General features: G+C 40.0%; 1 protein-coding gene across 1 annotated transcript; it reads left to right on the top strand.

Moving 5' to 3' along the window:
- The first annotated feature begins 8,195 nt into the window (after window positions 1-8,195).
- On the top strand, window positions 8,196-13,094 carry LOC136768543 (protein gustavus). Its single transcript, XM_066722797.1, has 3 exons — window positions 8,196-8,254; window positions 8,554-9,219; window positions 11,301-13,094. Exons 1-3 carry the CDS (start codon window positions 8,248-8,250, stop codon window positions 11,561-11,563), a joined length of 936 nt encoding a protein of 311 aa, XP_066578894.1. The 5' UTR covers window positions 8,196-8,247; the 3' UTR covers window positions 11,564-13,094.
- Window positions 13,095-19,437: the final 6,343 nt, after the last annotated feature.

The raw sequence follows: 19,437 nt of genomic DNA on the forward strand, positions 1-19,437 counted from the left end.
AGATCCTGTTTACCACTTGTTATGATGCTTTTTAATATGAACCCTTAGTCTCTGTTTTTGCTGTGTTTTTATGTAGTACTTATTCTATGTATTGGGCTGGTGCAATCTAAGTTCCCCTTTGAGGATTGATTATCTTATCTTAATATCTGGAAAACAGGGAGTGAAGATGAAGACGTTTTCAGTCCCACATAACCCACATATCTTGGACGGGGATTTCTCAAACTCTGAATACTGCTGACCAATGTCCGATGAAGGTGTTTACATGACTAATTGAGGGGCACATGGTTACATGGGGGAACTGCACTCCCTCTGTTTACAGCTCGGATAATGTGGGGGTTGTGAAGGGTATTACTGCAGCTAAATTAAATCACTCATAAGGTCCACTGGACTTTTAAAATGTAGTTTCAAACATTAGGTGAAATGTAAAATATTTACAATACCCATCATACAGTAAGAGAAATAAGTCTCCAAACCAAGGTAACCATAATCATTTTCTTCTCAGCACAATTGTGTTGTATGCAATCAATTCTTGTTGTAGGGGGTTATCAATTTCAGACCACAAGATGCACCACACAAGCTCCAGTATTTCATCAGGAGCAAGATCATTCCTGAAGTGCAATTTGCTGCAATGTAAATACAGTGTTACCGAGAACTTAAAGTGTTAATAAATAGTCCAAATAAGTAATGAGGAAGTTTACCCACCCGAGCAGTTTTCCAAGCAAAGGAATTAAGAATTTACAGCTTGTATTTAATCTGGATCAAGCTGCTGCATTAGTTGCTTAAGTAGAACAAATTGGATTAATACAAGCTGCAAAGAGAAACTACACTCTGTATATACAGCTCATATAGTTTGAGGGTTTGGCGGGTCCCTTAAGTAGCCAGGGAGTGGCAAAGAATCCTGAACAAAAACAGGAGCTGACGGACAAGTTCCCTCTTTAATAAAATAATGAATCCGCTATTTCACTTTCATGCAGGCAATGACATATGTAGTGAAAACACTTTTAGGAAGGGTGATCAATAGTCCACTTAAGACTTTTACCGCTATGGATAAATCTGGACGTACTGGACATACTGTGACATTTCATATGGGATGATATGTAAAGATAGTCTCAGCAGCAAAGATGTAAAAAATCATTCTGTATTTAACCAAGAGTCAGAGTTACTAAATGTATCATTTTTTTTAAATAACAGTAAATAATCAGAAGTGAGCAGTCACTTTGATGCAATACAATTCCACTCAAGGCATAGGCTTTGATAAAACAGTAGCATTTAAAAACATTTTTCTAGGTTATACAGGAAACATGTAGACATATGCCATTGGAACAAAATGTGAACTGTAACAACAATGTTGTAACTCATTTATGACATGATGTCAATTCAATTAAAGTAATTAACATTTCAACAGATTAAAAGGTATATTGAATGTTTTGATATCATAACATTTTAAATATATAGGAATTATGCAATTTCTGAACTGAAACATCTTGTTTGTTATTTAAGAACATCCACACATACAAAAATTGCATTAAAACTACAGAAATATTGTTATGAATATGTTATTGTGTTGTTAAAACAACATGTCAATGTAAATGTGATGCCTACACACTTAAAAATACTCCTAAAAACAATAAAAGTATAAGCAAGTCACTCAAGATAATGAGTGACATTGTTGGATAACAGAAAGTGACAGTATTTTCTCCGGAGTGCCAGACCGCATTTAAAAAAAAAAACTAGTTTTTTTTGGGGGTGGGGGTATTTTGCCGCGGACCCCCCTTGCACCCCCTTGCAGAAAAGGTAAAAGTATCATATATATGGCAGCACTGTGGAGTAGTGATTAGGGCTCTGGACTCATAACTGGAAGGTTCAAATCCCAGGTGGGGCAGTGCTGTTTTACCCTTGAGCAAGGTACTTCACTTAGATTGCTCCAGTAAAATGCCCAGTTGTATAAGTGGGTACAAATGTATGTTGCCCTGGATAAGAGCATCTGCTAAATGATGATAATATAATGTAATATATATGAAACATGTATTGTCCTGTCACATGGCTAGCAAAATACATTCTGATGTAAAAATGCTCCTGAATGTCTGTTGTCTGTAATGACATTGGAAGAAATCCCAATATGGGGACAAAAGTTTTTTTCATGTAAAAATGAAATTAAAATAAGAGTCTTCGCAGTATTTTGATGCATTAATGCAAACATTCACACAATTATGCCCAACTGTTAGATCTAAGGTTTTAGAGTTTTTGTAACATTTTTTAATTTTCATTTTAGGTGTGGACAGTTATCCAGTATGACATTTTGGATGATTGGACATTAATATCTACTAACATTTTAAATACTCATGAAAAATAGTCCTGTCAGTGAATAAAGATAGGAGTGTTGAGATATACACCGATCAGCCATAACATTATGACCACCTGCCTAATATAGTGTAGGTCCCCCTTTTCCGCCAAAACAGCCCTGACCCGTCGAGGCATGGACTCCACTAGACCTCTGAAGGTGTGCTGTGGTATCTGGCACCAAGACGTTAGCAGCAGATCCTCTAAGTCCTGTAAGTTGCGAGGTGGGGCCTCCATGGATCGGACTTGTTTGTCCAGCACATCCCACAGATGCTCGATTGGATTGAGATCTGGGGAAGTTGGAGGCCAAGTCAACATCTTGAACTCATTGTGTTCCTCAAACCATTCCTGAACCATTCTTGCTTTGTGGCCGGGGGCATTATCCTGCTGAAAGAGGCCAGTGCCATCAGGGAATACCGTGTCCATGAAAGGGTGTTCATGGTCTGCAAAAATGCTTAGGTAGGTGGTACGTGTCAAAGTAATATCCACATGAATGTCAGGACCCAAGGTTTCCCAGCAGAACATTGCCCAAAGCATCACACTGCCTCCGCCGGCTTGCCTTGTTCCCATAGTGCATCCTGGTGCCACATGTTCTCCAGGTAAGCGACGCACACGCACCCGGCCATCCACGTGATGTGAAAGAAAACGTGATTCATCAGATAAGACCACCTTGTTCCTTTGCTCCGTGGTCCAGTTCTGATGCTCACGTGCCCATTGTAGGCGCTTTCGGCAGTGGACAGGGGTCAGCATGGGCACCCTGACTGGTCTGCGGCTATGATGTCTGATTGGTTACATGCCTTTTGGAGGCAGGACATATATGATGGCTGATTACTGATTGGGTCATTTACTTCTTGAAGGCTGGACTAAGCACAGTAACAGCACAAGGAGCCTAATTAGGCAATGTGAAATGTACTAAACAAAAATAGAATGCATATAATTATTAGGCATTGTACTGATATATATTATCACTTGTTGTCATTAATAAGATACTTGTTTATTTTTAGGATTTTTTCTCCACAAATTTCCATGTATAGTGCCAATGGTAGCCTGGGCCCGGCTGCCCCCCCGCTTCGGCCGTACATGTACCAATCACAATCATAGATTTTTTTTATAAATGTGTAGCCCTGGCCAGTAGGAAATCAACCTGCCCAGATTAAACATCTGCATCTCTCTGTCCCTGCTCCTCCCTCGAGTGCATCGCATTTTCCCCAAGCTGCATGGGCCCCTTTACTGGCTCGGGCCCCAGGGCAGGATCGAGGGTGACTCCTAGATTTTTAGTTGATCCCGGCGATTAATGATCACTCTGGCGTGCTGGAAGGTGCTCTGATGGTGGCGGAGCACTCAAAAACTAGCCCTCGGTGTGCCCCTTGGGCCAATCTGTCATTGAGTGGCCATGACAAAAGATGCCTCAAACCAAGGCTGGGGCCCAGTCTTCAGTGGACGTGGAGTCCAAGGCCAGTGGATGGAGCCCTTCAGTTCCCTCCACATCAATGTGTGTTCCTCAGACTCCAACACTTCTTGGCAGTTCTTCAGGACAGGTATGTACTGATATGGATGGACAATATCAACAGGCAATTGCATGTCTGGTAGCGCTGCTTTTGACATTAAAGATATTGTTAGGTTTTACTGCCCAAAGGTTGCAAGGTCACTTGGGAGTTCAGTCTTTTGGCAAAGAGGAAGTGATAGTCTGTGTAAGCCTAAGGCATTATGTAAAAACTGAAACAAACAAAAATACTGTCATAGGGGGTGATTGAGGCTTTACTAAATCACTAATGGTTTATTTTATTCATATATTTATTCTTTAGTGGATTATCATTATTATTTATTTTTCCACTTTTATTTTCAAATTACTGTATTTTTGTTTGTTTCTCTATTTCTGGTAAAGGAACTTCATGAACCTCACATGTACAATGATTTCACAGCTGCCTTCTCTAAATTGAAAGAACAAACAACCAATCATAAAACTTTATAGAAAGAGGTGACTAAGTTTATTCCCATCTAAAGGGTCTAATTGCAGGATTTCCATACAGAAGATTAATTAGGCATGAAACGTGTATGAATCTGTAATGTTGTATTATATCAAACCAAGCGTATGCAAATGCAAGGTGTTATTGCTAATCAGACGAACATATTGAATATATCACCTGATCAGATAGTTTGTATATAGTAGGGCAGATTAGATAGTGCAGACAAAGCTTTAGATTGGGATATTTTATGTTTTTATTGATGGTTAAAGGTCATATTAACAAAGTGAGGACCCTTGTATCATTAGCACCTTTATCTGTATATATTATGCCATTTTATAAGCTTTCACAAATCAACCCTGACTGCTATTTATTCTAAATGGTTGCTATTAGTTTTAATTAGTTAGTTCCACTATGCTCTAAAATAAAATAATGTGTTGATTTTAAATTACAGAACTATTTGTGTGAACCTTTGCATGGGGTGGCTTCTATTATATTGCACTACATGTGTTCTCTCTCATTGCAATGTCTGGTAGTCAAAACCAAAAGTGCAATTTCATTTCACTTTCATTCTGATTTAGTGTACAGTTAGCTCTGTCTGAAGAACAAAGTTATTCAGAATAGCATGGTAACCTTTGATCTGTAGTCTGGAAATGAATACCCAGGTAGTAAAAGGACGAGACACGACATTGAATATGTCAGCAAAACTGACTGATCTTTGAGACCGTTATGCTTTTTATAATATGAGTTTTTACTGTCTGGTTCAGTCTCGTGTTGATTGACGTTGACATTCTCGGAAACCAAGGCATTATCAGTAAAGATGGTTCAGCCATTGAGTCCTAGACAAACAAAACCAAAACTGTGAAATTCACATAATCCTTGGTACAAACAAACGAGTGACACCTGCTACATGACACAAAATACAAGTGCCAGAGGAAACCACTTTCCACAACTGCTCTGGCCACTGGTTTCCTCTTCACATCAATGTCTCTTATGGAAAAAGATTCCATATACACTCACCTAAAGGATTATTAGGAACACCATACTAATACTGTGTTTGACCCCCTTTCGCCTTCAGAACTGCCTTAATTCTACGTGGCATTGATTCAACAAGGTGCTGAAAGCATTCTTTAGAAATGTTGGCCCATATTGATAGGATAGCATCTTGCAGTTGATGGAGATTTGTGGGATGCACATCCAGGGCACGAAGCTCCCGTTCCACCACATCCCAAAGATGCTCTATTGGGTTGAGATCTGGTGACTGTGGGGGCCAGTTTAGTACAGTGAACTCATTGTCATGTTCAAGAAACCAATTTGAAATGATTCGACCTTTGTGACATGGTGCATTATCCTGCTGGAAGTAGCCATCAGAGGATGGGTACATGGTGGTCATAAAGGGATGGACATGGTCAGAAACAATGCTCAGGTAGGCCGTGGCATTTAAACGATGCCCAATTGGCACTAAGGGGCCTAAAGTGTGCCAAGAAAACATCCCCCACACCATTACACCACCACCAGCAGCCTGCACAGTGGTAACAAGGCATGATGGATCCATGTTCTCATTCTGTTTACGCCAAATTCTGACTCTACCATCTGAATGTCTCAACAGAAATCGAGACTCATCAGACCAGGCAACATTTTTCCAGTCTTCAACTGTCCAATTTTGGTGAGCTTGTGCAAATTGTAGCCTCTTTTTCCTATTTGTAGTGGAGATGAGTGGTACCCGGTGGGGTCTTCTGCTGTTGTAGCCCATCCGCCTCAAGGTTGTACGTGTTGTGGCTTCACAAATGCTTTGCTGCATACCTCGGTTGTAACGAGTGGTTATTTCAGTCAAAGTTTCTCTTCTGTCAGCTTGAATCAGTCGGCCCATTCTCCTCTGACCTCTAGCATCAACAAGGCATTTTCGCCCACAGGACTGCCGCATACTGGATGTTTTTCCCTTTTCACACCATTCTTTGTAAACCCTAGAAATGGTTGTGCGTGAAAATCCCAGTAACTGAGCAGATTGTGAAATACTCAGACCGGCCCGTCTGGCACCAACAACCATGCCACGCTCAAAATTGCTTAAATCACCTTCCTTTCCCATTCAGACATTCAGTTTGGAGTTCAGGAGATTGTCTTGACCAGGACCACACCCCTAAATGCATTGAAGCAACTGCCATGTGATTGGTTGGTTAGATAATTGCATTAATGAGAAATTGAACAGGTCTTCCTAATAATCCTTTAGGTGAGTGTATATATAACGTATCAGGAATGTGGAGGGATGGGCAAGATTTTATTAAATTGGACAACTGAATGGCAGTAAGCTGTACTTTTTAAAAACCAAAAACATTGGTACCAGCCCAGCTAACACACAACATAAATGATCTGCTACAACGTTGTGGGAACAGCAGGGAGTGTGCGACAAGACCACAGCACAAATACCAGCTTGACTGTGCAGTGTGAAGCTCTTCAATGCATCTGCCTCTCAAAGCAAGAGAAAAGGATGTAATGTTCTGCATCAATGCACCCACACCCTGTTATTCTCAATGGTAAATGACTATAGTCGATTCTCATGGGGTATCACTTCGAATTCAGTGTTAAATAATCGGCTCAGTAAATATTTTGCCACCACACGGAAATGCCGACCGCCCCCTCACTCCCACACCCGCCCATACACACCACTATTTAAGTAGCCTAATACAATTGAGCTCTAAGTCATTGTATATAAAACACTCTTCTCTCAGCAGAACAGGTAGGCTATTGTACAAATCAATGGTCTTTATTTTGCGCTCTCTTTTACTGCATTATTCTGTGTAATGCTTTATATATATAGTCTGTCTTTGCCCACAGAGGGCAAATTTTTTCAAAAAAACAAGAAACAAAGAACATAAGTTTTTATTTTTTAACGTAGCCTATTTACTTATATTAATTGTGTAGGATAGAAAATTATGATTATTGATAAATTAATACATGTAAATAGTTTATTTCGCATTTAATTTTGCCAGTCTTTTCACCCTAGTGTCAATCACTTTAAGCCACGAAAGTAATACATACATTGATATAAAGAATGTCGTATTTAACATTTATAGTTGACATATAATTATAATTATTATTGACATTTAATTATTTATACAATCGTACGTTCAGCTTTTAAATGTGTGTTTTATTTGTTTCTACCTTTAGTAATATCCAAGTCGAAACTTTATATAAATTATTCCAACCGTTTTTGGCCATTGGGATTGATTAATTATTATCAGACCATAATCACATAACATGACCGGACTGAAACATGACTTGGAAAGCCAGGGATCTGGTGTAGCTATACAGCGTCCTATGTATTTTTTGCACTTTGTATTGCTTATATTTTGTAAGTCGCCCTGGATAAGGTCGTCTGATAATAAATAAATAAATAAATAAATAAATAAATAAATAAATAAATAAAAATTAAAAAAATTGTAGGTTTTTCAGTACTGAGAGCCCATTGCCACAGAAGACATGAAATACATCTTTCTACATTTTTCAAAATAAATCACATTGATTGATGAATGTATCGGAAGTCTTACATTATGTAATATACAGCTCTGGAAAAAATTAAGAAACCACTCCAAGTTCAGAAATCAATGTTAAGTGGTTTTTTCCAGAGCTGTATGTGAATGTATGTGTATGTATACATTCATACATACATTTTATATGTTTAAAAAATCTTTTAATATGGTTCAATAAATTGATTCGCTCAAATAAAGTGTACACACACACACAAAGTGTTAATTTATTAACGTATACAAGTTAATCACTCTTTTGCGAGATGATAATGATGAATGTTTTTAAGAGAAAACTATATTGCCCTCTAGGGGTTAGAATACAGGTTATCGTAAGAAATGCATGACTCTAACCCTCCCCTCTGTTTCTCAGTTAGTGCTGCATTGCCACACCGTGTGTCCAGTAGAGCAACATCAGCGCCATGGCAGGTGAGTGCTGTGTCCCAGGTGTAATGACTTTCTGGTACCATTGGTTCTGTCAAAGGGTTGAGAGTACCTTACATCAGTATTTATTTAACCGCTGTATATAGGTCTAATTGTACAATGTTTATAGAGTAGCACACTCGAGACTCCATTAATTAAACTAAATAAATGAGGAAACAACAATAAGATCAGCTACATAATAATAATATTTCACTATTTGCAGTTTGAAAACCATGGCACTGTAAATCATTTTTAACAATGAGAAAAAACACACACAATAACATTGTTTCCACTCTCCTTCATAGAGAGTAAAAAGTATTTGGATATGAAGGAGCTTGTAGAACAGATTGTGAAGCTGCAGAAAACTGACTTTCAGAAACCCGCCCAGCTTGACAAGTTGCTGGACATGCCACCTGCCAGCCTGGAAGTCCAGCTGCAACACGCCTGGGACAGAAAAGACCGCTCTGGCAACATCTACATCAAAGATGACAACCTTACCTTCTACAGGAAAAAGGTGTCTAACAGTACTGACTGCATCAGGGGCAAGGTGGGTTACACCAGAGGGCTGCATGTGTGGGAGATCTACTGGCCCAGGGATCAGAGGGGGACACATGCAGTCGTGGGGGTGGCCACTGAGTACGCCCCCCTTTTCTCATTTGAGATTGAATCCCTGGTGGGCAGCAGCCGAGAGTCATGGGGCTGGGACCTGGGACGCAACACACTGTACCACGACAGCAAGAACCGACCAGGAGAAACTTACCCTAACATTCTGAGATCAAAAAAATTATTAGCAGTGCCCGACTCTTTGAAAGTGGTGCTGGACATGGACGAGGGGACCCTGAGCTTTATAGTGGATGAGCAATATCTGGGAGTGGCCTTCAGGGGCCTCAAAGGGAAAAAACTGTATCCCATAGTCAGTGCGGTTTTTGGGAACTGTGAGGTCACAATGAGATACATTAATGGACTTGATGGTGAGTTAATTTTTCATTTATGGGTTATAGTTCACACAGTTGGAAGCTGTGCACTTCTTACACACAAAGAATATACAAGTGTTGGAATATGTAGATTGACAGCAAGTCACTCCAGCTATGTTGAAAAACAGAATGTCTGGTCTTTGGGATCACAAAGACATTAAGCTTTAATCGGCAATATGGAATGATACACATTATGTAGACTTGTTTTCTATCCATGCTTTAAAACAAGAAACATTAAAATCATACTATGCTAATTTAAATTATTATTTTTCGTCATGAGGCTCAGATATCATTGCAAGTAGAATAATTGTATATAACACACAAATTGATCTGATATAAACTATACAAATATAATAAGTTATGAGCTGTGGGGATGGGTCCTTGTCTGGCCCTTTGTCTGATGACTTTTCATGAGACTGGCCCTTGTTAGAAAGGGGTTGTGTGCCCCTGATCTAAAATCCTCCTGTGTCAGCATAGGGAGCACTAATTACTCCCTAGTACTATTCTGTAGATCATGATTATTATAATAACTTATAAGAGATTCCAGTTACAATTTGTATGCCACTTATTTTTGTTAGTTTAAAATATCCTAACCACCAGAGTTATGTTGGTGACTTTTAGAAAGTTATATGATATTCACAATATTACCACACTTAGTCTTTTAACTTTTGCAGTCTCAACACTCAACAAGAGATATAGAAGAAACAAATCAGTACTTTTGGCAAATGCATTGGCATGTTAACTTAATGCTGTCCCCCGCCCACCCCCCAATATACAAAATGGGATTTTTCTTTCAAACTGTATGTTTCAATTTTATTGGTGCAACATTAAGGATAATGCTATAGTCTGCTCTAATTTCAAGTTGTTTGTTTTTCCGCTGGTGTAAACATCTGTAGTTCTTGGCAGGCATGAGGGTGTAAAAGAGGTTGATCATTGATTTATCCCAGAGAAACCTGTAAAGATCAGGTGTGATTGAAGAGAGTAAAGTGTAAAGTGTGTGATCAGCAGCCACTCCATTGATTTTTGTCTTTTGTAAAGCAAATAGAGGTCTTACTGGCTCCTTCTTCTCCAAAATCAGTTTATGAGATCAACCCCAAGGCAACATGCAACATGGGGTTTCATTTGAGTTATCCAACTCTGGACACTATTCTACCCATTGAATCTATAAATGCATGTAATATACACTCACCTAAAGGATTATTAGGAACACCTGTTCAATTTCTCATTAATGCAATTATCTAACCAACCAATCACATGGCAGTTGCTTCAATGCATTTAGGGGTGTGGTCCTGGTCAAGATGGGCTACAACAGCAGAAGACCCCACCGGGTACCACTCATCTCCACTACAAATAGGAAAAAGAGGCTACAATTTCTCGATTTCTGTTGAGACATTCAGATGGTAGAGTCAGAATTTGGCGTAAACAGAATGAGAACATGGATCCATCATGCCTTGTTACCACTGTGCAGGCTGGTGGTGGTGGTGTAATGGTGTGGGGGATGTTTTCTCCTGGCACACTTTAGGCACCTTAGTGCCAATTGGGCATCGTTTAAATGCCACGGCCTACCTGAGCATTGTTTCTGACCATGTCCATCCCTTTATGACCACCATGTACCCATCCTCTGATGGCTACTTCCAGCAGGATAATGCACCATGTCACAAAGGTCGAATCATTTCAAATTGGTTTCTTGAACATGACAATGAGTTCACTGTACTAAACTGGCCCCCACAGTCACCAGATCTCAACCCAATAGAGCATCTTTGGGATGTAGTGGAACGGGAGCTTCGTGCCCTGGATGTGCATCCCACAAATCTCCATCAACTGCAAGATGCTATCCTATCAATATGGGCCAACATTTCTAAAGAATGCTTTCAGCACCTTGTTGAATCAATGCCACGTAGAATTAAGGCAGTTCTGAAGGCGAAAGGGGGTCAAACACAGTATTAGTATGGTGTTCCTAATAATCCTTTAGGTGAGTGTATATTGCTCACAAAGACAAAACAAAACTGTGAAAAAACAGAACCTGTGGTAAACAAGAGTGCCATGTCTGGTTTATAATGATGGTTTATTTTTTTCAGGACTGAGAACTCCAGAAAACTGGAAAATTGCTCTGTGTAAAATTATAGATGAGCTGGAACACGAGGAGTATAAACGAATGCTGATGTTTCTCAATGATACCTTACCTACAGTTAAAAAGGAAAAAGATAGAGCTGAAATGCCTGCAGTAATCATCTCTTACTATGGTGAAGAGAAGTCAGTGACTGTCATTCAGGAAGTATTGAAGAAAATACCCAGAAATGATGACAAGATGCTCAATCTCCTGAAGCCCTTTGCACTGTGATCACACCAAATGGTACCACAGGCTGGATACAATAACAAAAACATTAGGTGTAGAAAAGCAAAGAGCTGGGTAATCCAACAATACTGACACAGAACAGCGAGGAAAGTCTCATGCCCATTCATAGAAATGCTGTGATTTGGAGGTTATTTCACCAAATATTATAAAAAGCACAGCTCTGATACAGTTCAGCTGTCTGTACCTCTCTGTTGCAGCCTGAAGCGGTCAGTATCTCCCTCCCTCCCTCTCTCTCTCTCCCTCTCTCTCTCTCTCTCTCTCTCTCTCTCAGTATTTCTCTCTCAAGATCAGCAGAACTCTCCAGAGGAAAGCACTCACCCATCTGTCTGTCACCTTAAAGAATCCATGTGTGGACTGCTTACAAATGTGTATTCGGCATAAGGGTTAAGTTCAGGATTCAGTGTACATTCCCCCAAACCGTACAACTAGTGATACTGCACAGACACACCTCACTGTTGTAGAGCCGTTATTAATGTTTTTATATAAACTGTATTATATTTTATATTAGAAATAATAATAATATGCAGACTGAGCAAAGTAGATTGGTCAAGCTAGCAACAGGCAGTTGACCAGAGGATATGCTCTGGACATTCTCCTCTCTACTTTGACTTCTGTTCATTATGATAAGAGGAACACCCAAACAGATCAATCCCACAGATACCAGTTTGTTTGTGGTTTCCTGTTCTTCTCTCAAGGCTGAAGATGCTACATTATAGTGATTGATTACCTCATTGTGCATTGTTAAAGAAATGTGAGATTGGGCAGTTTGTATGCCACAACAGGAAAACACCTGCTTCCATGATGACCCCCCCGTTCAGGAAGACCACCACAAACATTCAGAAACCTGATCTCAAGACAACACTTTGGGAAATCTGTCTGTGCCCCTGCCCACAGACCAGCATGTCATGCAATGTATAAAAGGCTGTCCACTTCTGCTGTTCAATAAGTCTCTGCTGAGGTAAAGTGCTTCCATGTCGGGCCCCTTCCAGGCCTGGCATGTTAAATAAATAAATTTATCATCTATGCATCCAGACTGGGTTCTTCACTGTTATTACCAATACTCTACACCGTCCCAGGCCACACTGTAGCTGCGGACATTGCTACAACAGAGCCAGAAGAGAACCAGGAGCTCTCAGATCAGTCTGACAACTGCTCTCTATAATGTGTTAATCAAACGCATGTTAGGTAAAAAAACTTTGTTTTGCTTTGCAAGCAGGTGATCAGCTGTTAAATCATCATGTGAAATCATGAAATTAGTAAAATATACTATTTTTGTAATCCTTTTATTATTGTGCTTGGTATTTTATTTAAATGTTATAGTGTTTTATCTGTGATTGTGCCTTTTTCTCGTTTTACTCTGTTTAACATGTCTGTAAACGGCTTTGCGCAACAGCAAGAAAAGCGATGAATAATTAAAGTAATTATTATTATACCTGCAAATCTGCTGTGTATGCGTTTAAAGAGTCTTAAAACAATCTTAAAACAATAATATATAATGTCTATTTCCTTCCACTTTTCAAACAACCCTTGTATTTAGACTTTGCGATACATCAAGTATATAATAATAGTATATGTGACCGTTTATGTGTTGGCTTAAAGTATTGAATGAAAATGTATAATTTTTTAAATGTTCCAAATGAAAAAGCATTTCTTCAAAGAATGCATCTGTTATTGCTTTCCTAATATCTGTGTCATTGCTTTAATGGAGAAAAAAAATACATATTTCAGTTTACATTTTTCTGATAAATATTTCCCAACATAAAATTAATGTCACCTTTCAGTGTTGGAAAATAAAATATCAAACGGAATGAAATAATGTGAGATAATTGGTCAAGGAACTGAATGTGGGATGTAACACCACACAAAGATATGCCACACCTGCAACAAATGCTATCTGTTTTCAAGAAAGAAGCATTGTTCAAAGAACTTGCGTTGGTGGAGAGGGGTGTAGCAGAAGGGGTCTAAAGCTGTTTTCACATGACACCATCTAATCTCAGGTGACACAGGGTGACTCGCCCCTGAGTTCAGCCCTGCTTGCTTTCACATTTGCCTGGTGCAATAGGCCTACACGACCATTTCACACCATGTACTATCAACCCAGGTCAAACACAGTGGTTAGTCGTGGTCTCATCAAGCTCTTGATAAAATTGACAGGTTTTTTGCTCAATGCTCAATTGATTAAGATTTTGTTTAACTTCCCAATAATTAAAAATGTTATTTTATTTTCTCACGGCACACTTCTGTCAGAACTCTTCATGGCTGCCGACAACTGTGTGAACACTTAAGCTGTGTTTTGTTCCATCCATCTGTTGCTGGATATTTTTATTTACCCACAGCATGACAAACTCCCGGACAGTGCTCTTGCCCTGATTATTTACAAACGCACGCAGGTGCATAAACTTTGCCCTTGATGTTTGTTTTGCATAATCCTGTTGTTCCATATTCATGTTTTCATCAGGTGAGCACTTCGGCCCGGGTTGGAAATTTCAACCCTGGTCTCTAGGGCGAGTTCAGTTTCATATCGAGTTGAAAATAACAATGTGAAGGTGCTTTATTTTCCACCTGGGGTAATTCCAGGTTCATGTGCGAAAGCAGCTTAAGACTAAAGCTACCATTAAGGCCATTTAATCCACATTTTACAATTTTAAACCATCTCACTTCAGTTATTGCCACTTTCTACTACTTGATTCGTGACTGAAATCTCACCCCAGTGAAGTCCAGCGTCAATCTTTAAATGATTGACAGACAACCAACAGCTTTAGCTGCCCTTCTGTCAGAGAGGAATTCCCAGCAGGACTTTTTTATATCGGTCTTCTTAAAATAAGCCCCGGTTGCACATCCTTTCAGAGCACAGTGGGGAATGTGTTTTGTTGACACAAAGAAAAGTACAGAAATCACTTTATGTAGATGATAAGATGAGACATTTTCTCCCTCAGTAGATAGGCAGATAAGGAACACTCAGGGGCAGATTTCAGTAGAATAACAGTCAGGAAGACACACACTATCAAACAGGAGATTTCTCCCTCTGGCAACCCCATGATGTCAGTGAGGTGCCCCCATCCTTATCACATTGTTCTTGGTAATTTGACCCCTATATGACCTTAAAGGAGAGTTGTATTTATTCTAGCTACACAGACACTAAACTGAGCCTGGCCTATCCGGCCTGCTGTCTCGGCTTCAGCTATGATGTCATCCCATCCTCTCTCTCAATCTCTGCATTCCTTGTTCCCTTCGCTCAGGGAGTCTTATAACTCGTTACAGTTTGTGTTGCACTCTCCTCATTGTTTAATAGATCGAAGCCTCCAAGCTACAACCTGTGCCTTCATCCACTAAAAACACCCTTCTGTCCCTCTATCCACTGAATAAACAACACCATAGTGTACACATGAGTGTTCAAACCGTTTTCTTGGAGGGCTATGCCTGTGTGTCGGACCCCTTTCTCTCAGTTACTGCTACAATCTTTTTTATGTTTTAAAATGTGGCATTTTATAATTAAAAGTTTATTTTGAAGGTCTGCCATCAGACATCACAGTTGGCGAAAGCTAAGGCACAGTAATCTCTCGCAGTGCGCCTTGGTGCTGATGCAAGCAGTGATGGGTTGAAAGAAACTATAAATGGTCACCCTTGCATACTGCTCGTGCTAATTGGTTGAAAAACTCAATGCCAGCACAGGCTCATTCATGAACTGAAATGATCGGGAAACCAACAAAATCCAATAATGCTGCATCGACATCTCACCCTCTCTTGACATGTGGGGGTGCAGCAGGAACCCTACTTCTTGCACCATGGCATGCAATTAAATATAAAGCCACCAAAAAAAAAAAAGATTGGTAGCTTTTCCACAAAAAGGGGAGGTAACTAGAAAATGATAATATCTGAATTTGTTTGTTGAATGAACAATTAAACTTGTTCATAATCAACTGGTGGAGGATTTTTTGTAGAATGACACCAGGAATGTATGGTAGCACCAAATAACTCATATGAAAAGCACAGCTCGTACATCACCTATATTGTCCGTATTGAACAATGTTTTTCTGCAGAGAACCGAGTGCGATTGTAAAGTTGCAATGTGAAACCAAAAGCACTGCGGACTGAGTGGAGCAGCAATTGGAATTCTAGAATTGATGCTGTTTTGAAGGCAAAGGGTGGTCACACCAAATATTTATTTGATGTAGATTTTTCTTCTGTTCACTCACTTTGCATTATGTTAATTGATAAATATAAACTATTAACATGTCTATTTTTGAAAGCATTCTTACTTTGTAGAATTTTTTCACACCTGCCTAAAACTTTTGCATAGTACTGTACATATACACTCACCTAAAGGATTATTAGGAACACCTGTTCAATTTCTCATTAATGCAATTATCTAACCAACCAATCACATGGCAGTTGCTTCAATGCATTTAGGGGTGTGGTCCTGGTCAAGACAATCTCCTGAACTCCAAACTGAATGTCTGAATGGGAAAGAAAGGTGATTTAAGCAATTTTGAGCGTGGCATGGTTGTTGGTGCCAGACGGGCCGGTCTGAGTATTTCACAATCTGCTCAGTTACTGGGATTTTCACGCACAACCATTTCTAGGGTTTACAAAGAATGGTGTGAAAAGGGAAAAACATCCAGTATGCGGCAGTCCTGTGGGCGAAAATGCCTTGTTGATGCTAGAGGTCAGAGGAGAATGGGCCGACTGATTCAAGCTGATAGAAGAGCAACTTTGACTGAAATAACCACTCGAGGTATGCAGCAAAGCATTTGTGAAGCTACAACACGTACAACCTTGAGGCGGATGGGCTACAACAGCAGAAGACCCCACCGGGTACCACTCATCTCCACTACAAATAGGAAAAAGAGGCTACAATTTGCACAAGCTCACCAAAATTGGACAGTTGAAGACTGGAAAAATGTTGCCTGGTCTGATGAGTCTCGATTTCTGTTGAGACATTCAGATGGTAGAGTCAGAATTTGGCGTAAACAGAATGAGAACATGGATCCATCATGCCTTGTTACCACTGTGCAGGCTGCTGGTGGTGGTGTAATGGTGTGGGGGATGTTTTCTTGGCACACTTTAGGCCCCTTAGTGCCAATTGGGCATCGTTTAAATGCCACGGCCTACCTGAGCATTGTTTCTGACCATGTCCATCCCTTTATGACCACCATGTACCCATCCTCTGATGGCTACTTCCAGCAGAATAATGCACCATGTCACAAAGGTCGAATCATTTCAAATTGGTTTCTTGAACATGACAATGAGTTCACTGTACTAAACTGGCCCCCACAGTCTCCAGATCTCAACCCAATAGAGCATCTTTGGGATGTGGTGGAACGGGAGCTTCGTGCCCTGGATGTGCATCCCACAAATCTCCATCAACTGCAAGATGCTATCCTATCAATATGGGCCAACATTTCTAAAGAATGCTTTCAGCACCTTGTTGAATCAATGCCACGTAGAATTAAGGCAGTTCTGAAGGCGAAAGGGGGTCAAACACAGTATTAGTATGGTGTTCCTAATAATCCTTTAGGTGAGTGTATATATATATATATATATATATATATATATATATATATATATATATATATATATCGTCTAAACACTGTATCTAATATAATGGCCCTGGGCCATGCTCAAGAAAAAACAAAACAAGAATTCATGATGTAAACCTGAGCTTTAGAGATTACAAGTTTAAATTTCGTTTCACTTGGCCCCAGGGCTCTTCCGTACTAATATGATAATCAATTACTTTTGTTACAATTGTACAATAAAGTCAAACAGAACAGACTCTCGTCATTTCGTGGCCACAGAACAGGTTTTGTAGAAAATACAAACTCTCAGCGCTGTTCTCCAGCGAAGGGCGTTTGGATGCGGTTGGTTGAGACACATTTCGCAGAGGATTGTGGGTTAAAATAAATAACACACTTTGATTGTGTTAGAAGAAAGACAGTACCCCACACATATTGTGTACAAAACAACACAAAATGTGCCATGGGACTATTAACACATTTTTTGTGTAGAATTTCAACAGGAAAACAGGACAAAAGTGGAGCAGAGAGGACAGCAGGAGGGCCCCCACCACCAGCCTTTACCACTGCAGAGGAGTTGGATCTGGATCATAATAGAGGCAGGCCAATAATGGATGGCATTGCTGGGGGTAGCTCATCTGAGCCATCTGCCCCCAGTGACACAATTGCCTATGTAAAGGGTAAGCTGATCACATTTATTAGCAATTGCTCATCCTCGTCTTCATATTCATCATGATCTTCCTGTAGTGACTGACAGCACCATTAATCTGCTGGAGCCACGTCCCATTGAAAGTCCTGTAAGTCATTTCTGCAGTATATGAAACTGAGTTGTGTAAGATGTGGATGGCAGGTGTACACTTAAAACCTTGTTGTGGACATAATATCTGCATGTTCTGAGAGGCCTCTAGAGGTACTATTCTTTAACATTGAGTCTGAAATGATTTGGCCACATACTAACACCATATCCTCCATGTACTTTAGCAGGACATGGTCCCTCCCAGCACTGCAACTTCTGCCTCTGCTGAGCCTTCCATCTCAAGAGATGTTAGTAAAGTAAGCATTTAATGTGTATGCTTGTAGCCCATGTAATTTAAAACTGACTCAAGTAAAATAACCTTCCATGTTTATAGCCTTTAGTGAAAGCTGTAAAATGATGTTTTGTATCCCCTTTCAGGTGGATGTCAAAGAGTTATTTAAGCGCCATCTGGAAGTGGAAATCGAACAATCGAAACTCCAGATGGAGCATATCAAATTGAAGATATGAAAGGCTGAGTTGGAGATCACTTTACTGGAGCACCAGTTAAAGGTGGGAACCCTGGACCATGTTCTACAATGGTATGAAATAATGTGACATTCAATTGATGATGCCTTGTTTTTTTATTTGCAGCAAATCAACAACAAATAAAAGTGCCAACTTGACAGTCTCAATTTGTCTTTGTCACACAGCATCATGCAGCACAGACTTATTTGTGTGTGTGTGTGGGGGGGATGAACAGAATGTTTTATATTAAGGTTACACTTGAAAATGATTGTTGGCAATAGTGTCTCACACAGCCCTGCCATCTATGTGGTCCTGGATGTGGCCAGTGGGGTCATCATCAAGGGCCAATGGAGCAACAGGGGGGACCTCTCTCTCCTTATTACTGCAATGTTATGGAGGACCACACATGCAATAGTAATATCTCATGCCCTCTCTGGTGTGACCCTGATGCTCAGTGTCATCTCCACCCTGGCGCATGGGCTGTGTTGAAGAGCATCTGGGTTCCAGGAGCAGGGTCAGGATATCAGGTCATTAGAAAGGGCAGGCAGGGGTACCCCCTATCCCCAAGCAGATATCAATTAAAGTGCCCTATATTGTGAAAGACCACAATTACCATAGGTTGCACAATTTGTATACATTTTACTGTTGTCTGCCTATATGGTTGATTCTGTTGCAGAATACTTTGCATATATCAGTCCAAGAAGTAGGACTGAAAACCTACTGCTTGGTTTCAAATTAGCAATGTGTCACTGTCAAGATATACCTTGCTGAAATCTCTGGTACAATGTGGACTCTCAGAAAATACGAGAATCATGCACAGACCCAGGCCACTTGGCTTCCACATTTGTGATCAGCTGCTGTGCGTCACAGATGATCTAACCAGAGGAGGAAAAAGCTGTGAGTGAAATGACATTTTGAAATCAAGGTGTAACTTTGACAGGGTTAACATACAAAGGAATCAATTGGTATCTGCACATTAATGCTGTGAAAGGATTTCCTATTCACAAAATCAGCCTCACTGGGTCCAGGGGGATCTTTAATGGGAATATGGGTTCCATCAATGGACCCAATTTGGAAATCCT

Source organism: Amia ocellicauda, chromosome 14 (assembly GCF_036373705.1).
Source record: "Amia ocellicauda isolate fAmiCal2 chromosome 14, fAmiCal2.hap1, whole genome shotgun sequence".
In the NCBI taxonomy this organism is placed as follows: Eukaryota; Metazoa; Chordata; class Actinopteri; order Amiiformes; family Amiidae; genus Amia; species Amia ocellicauda.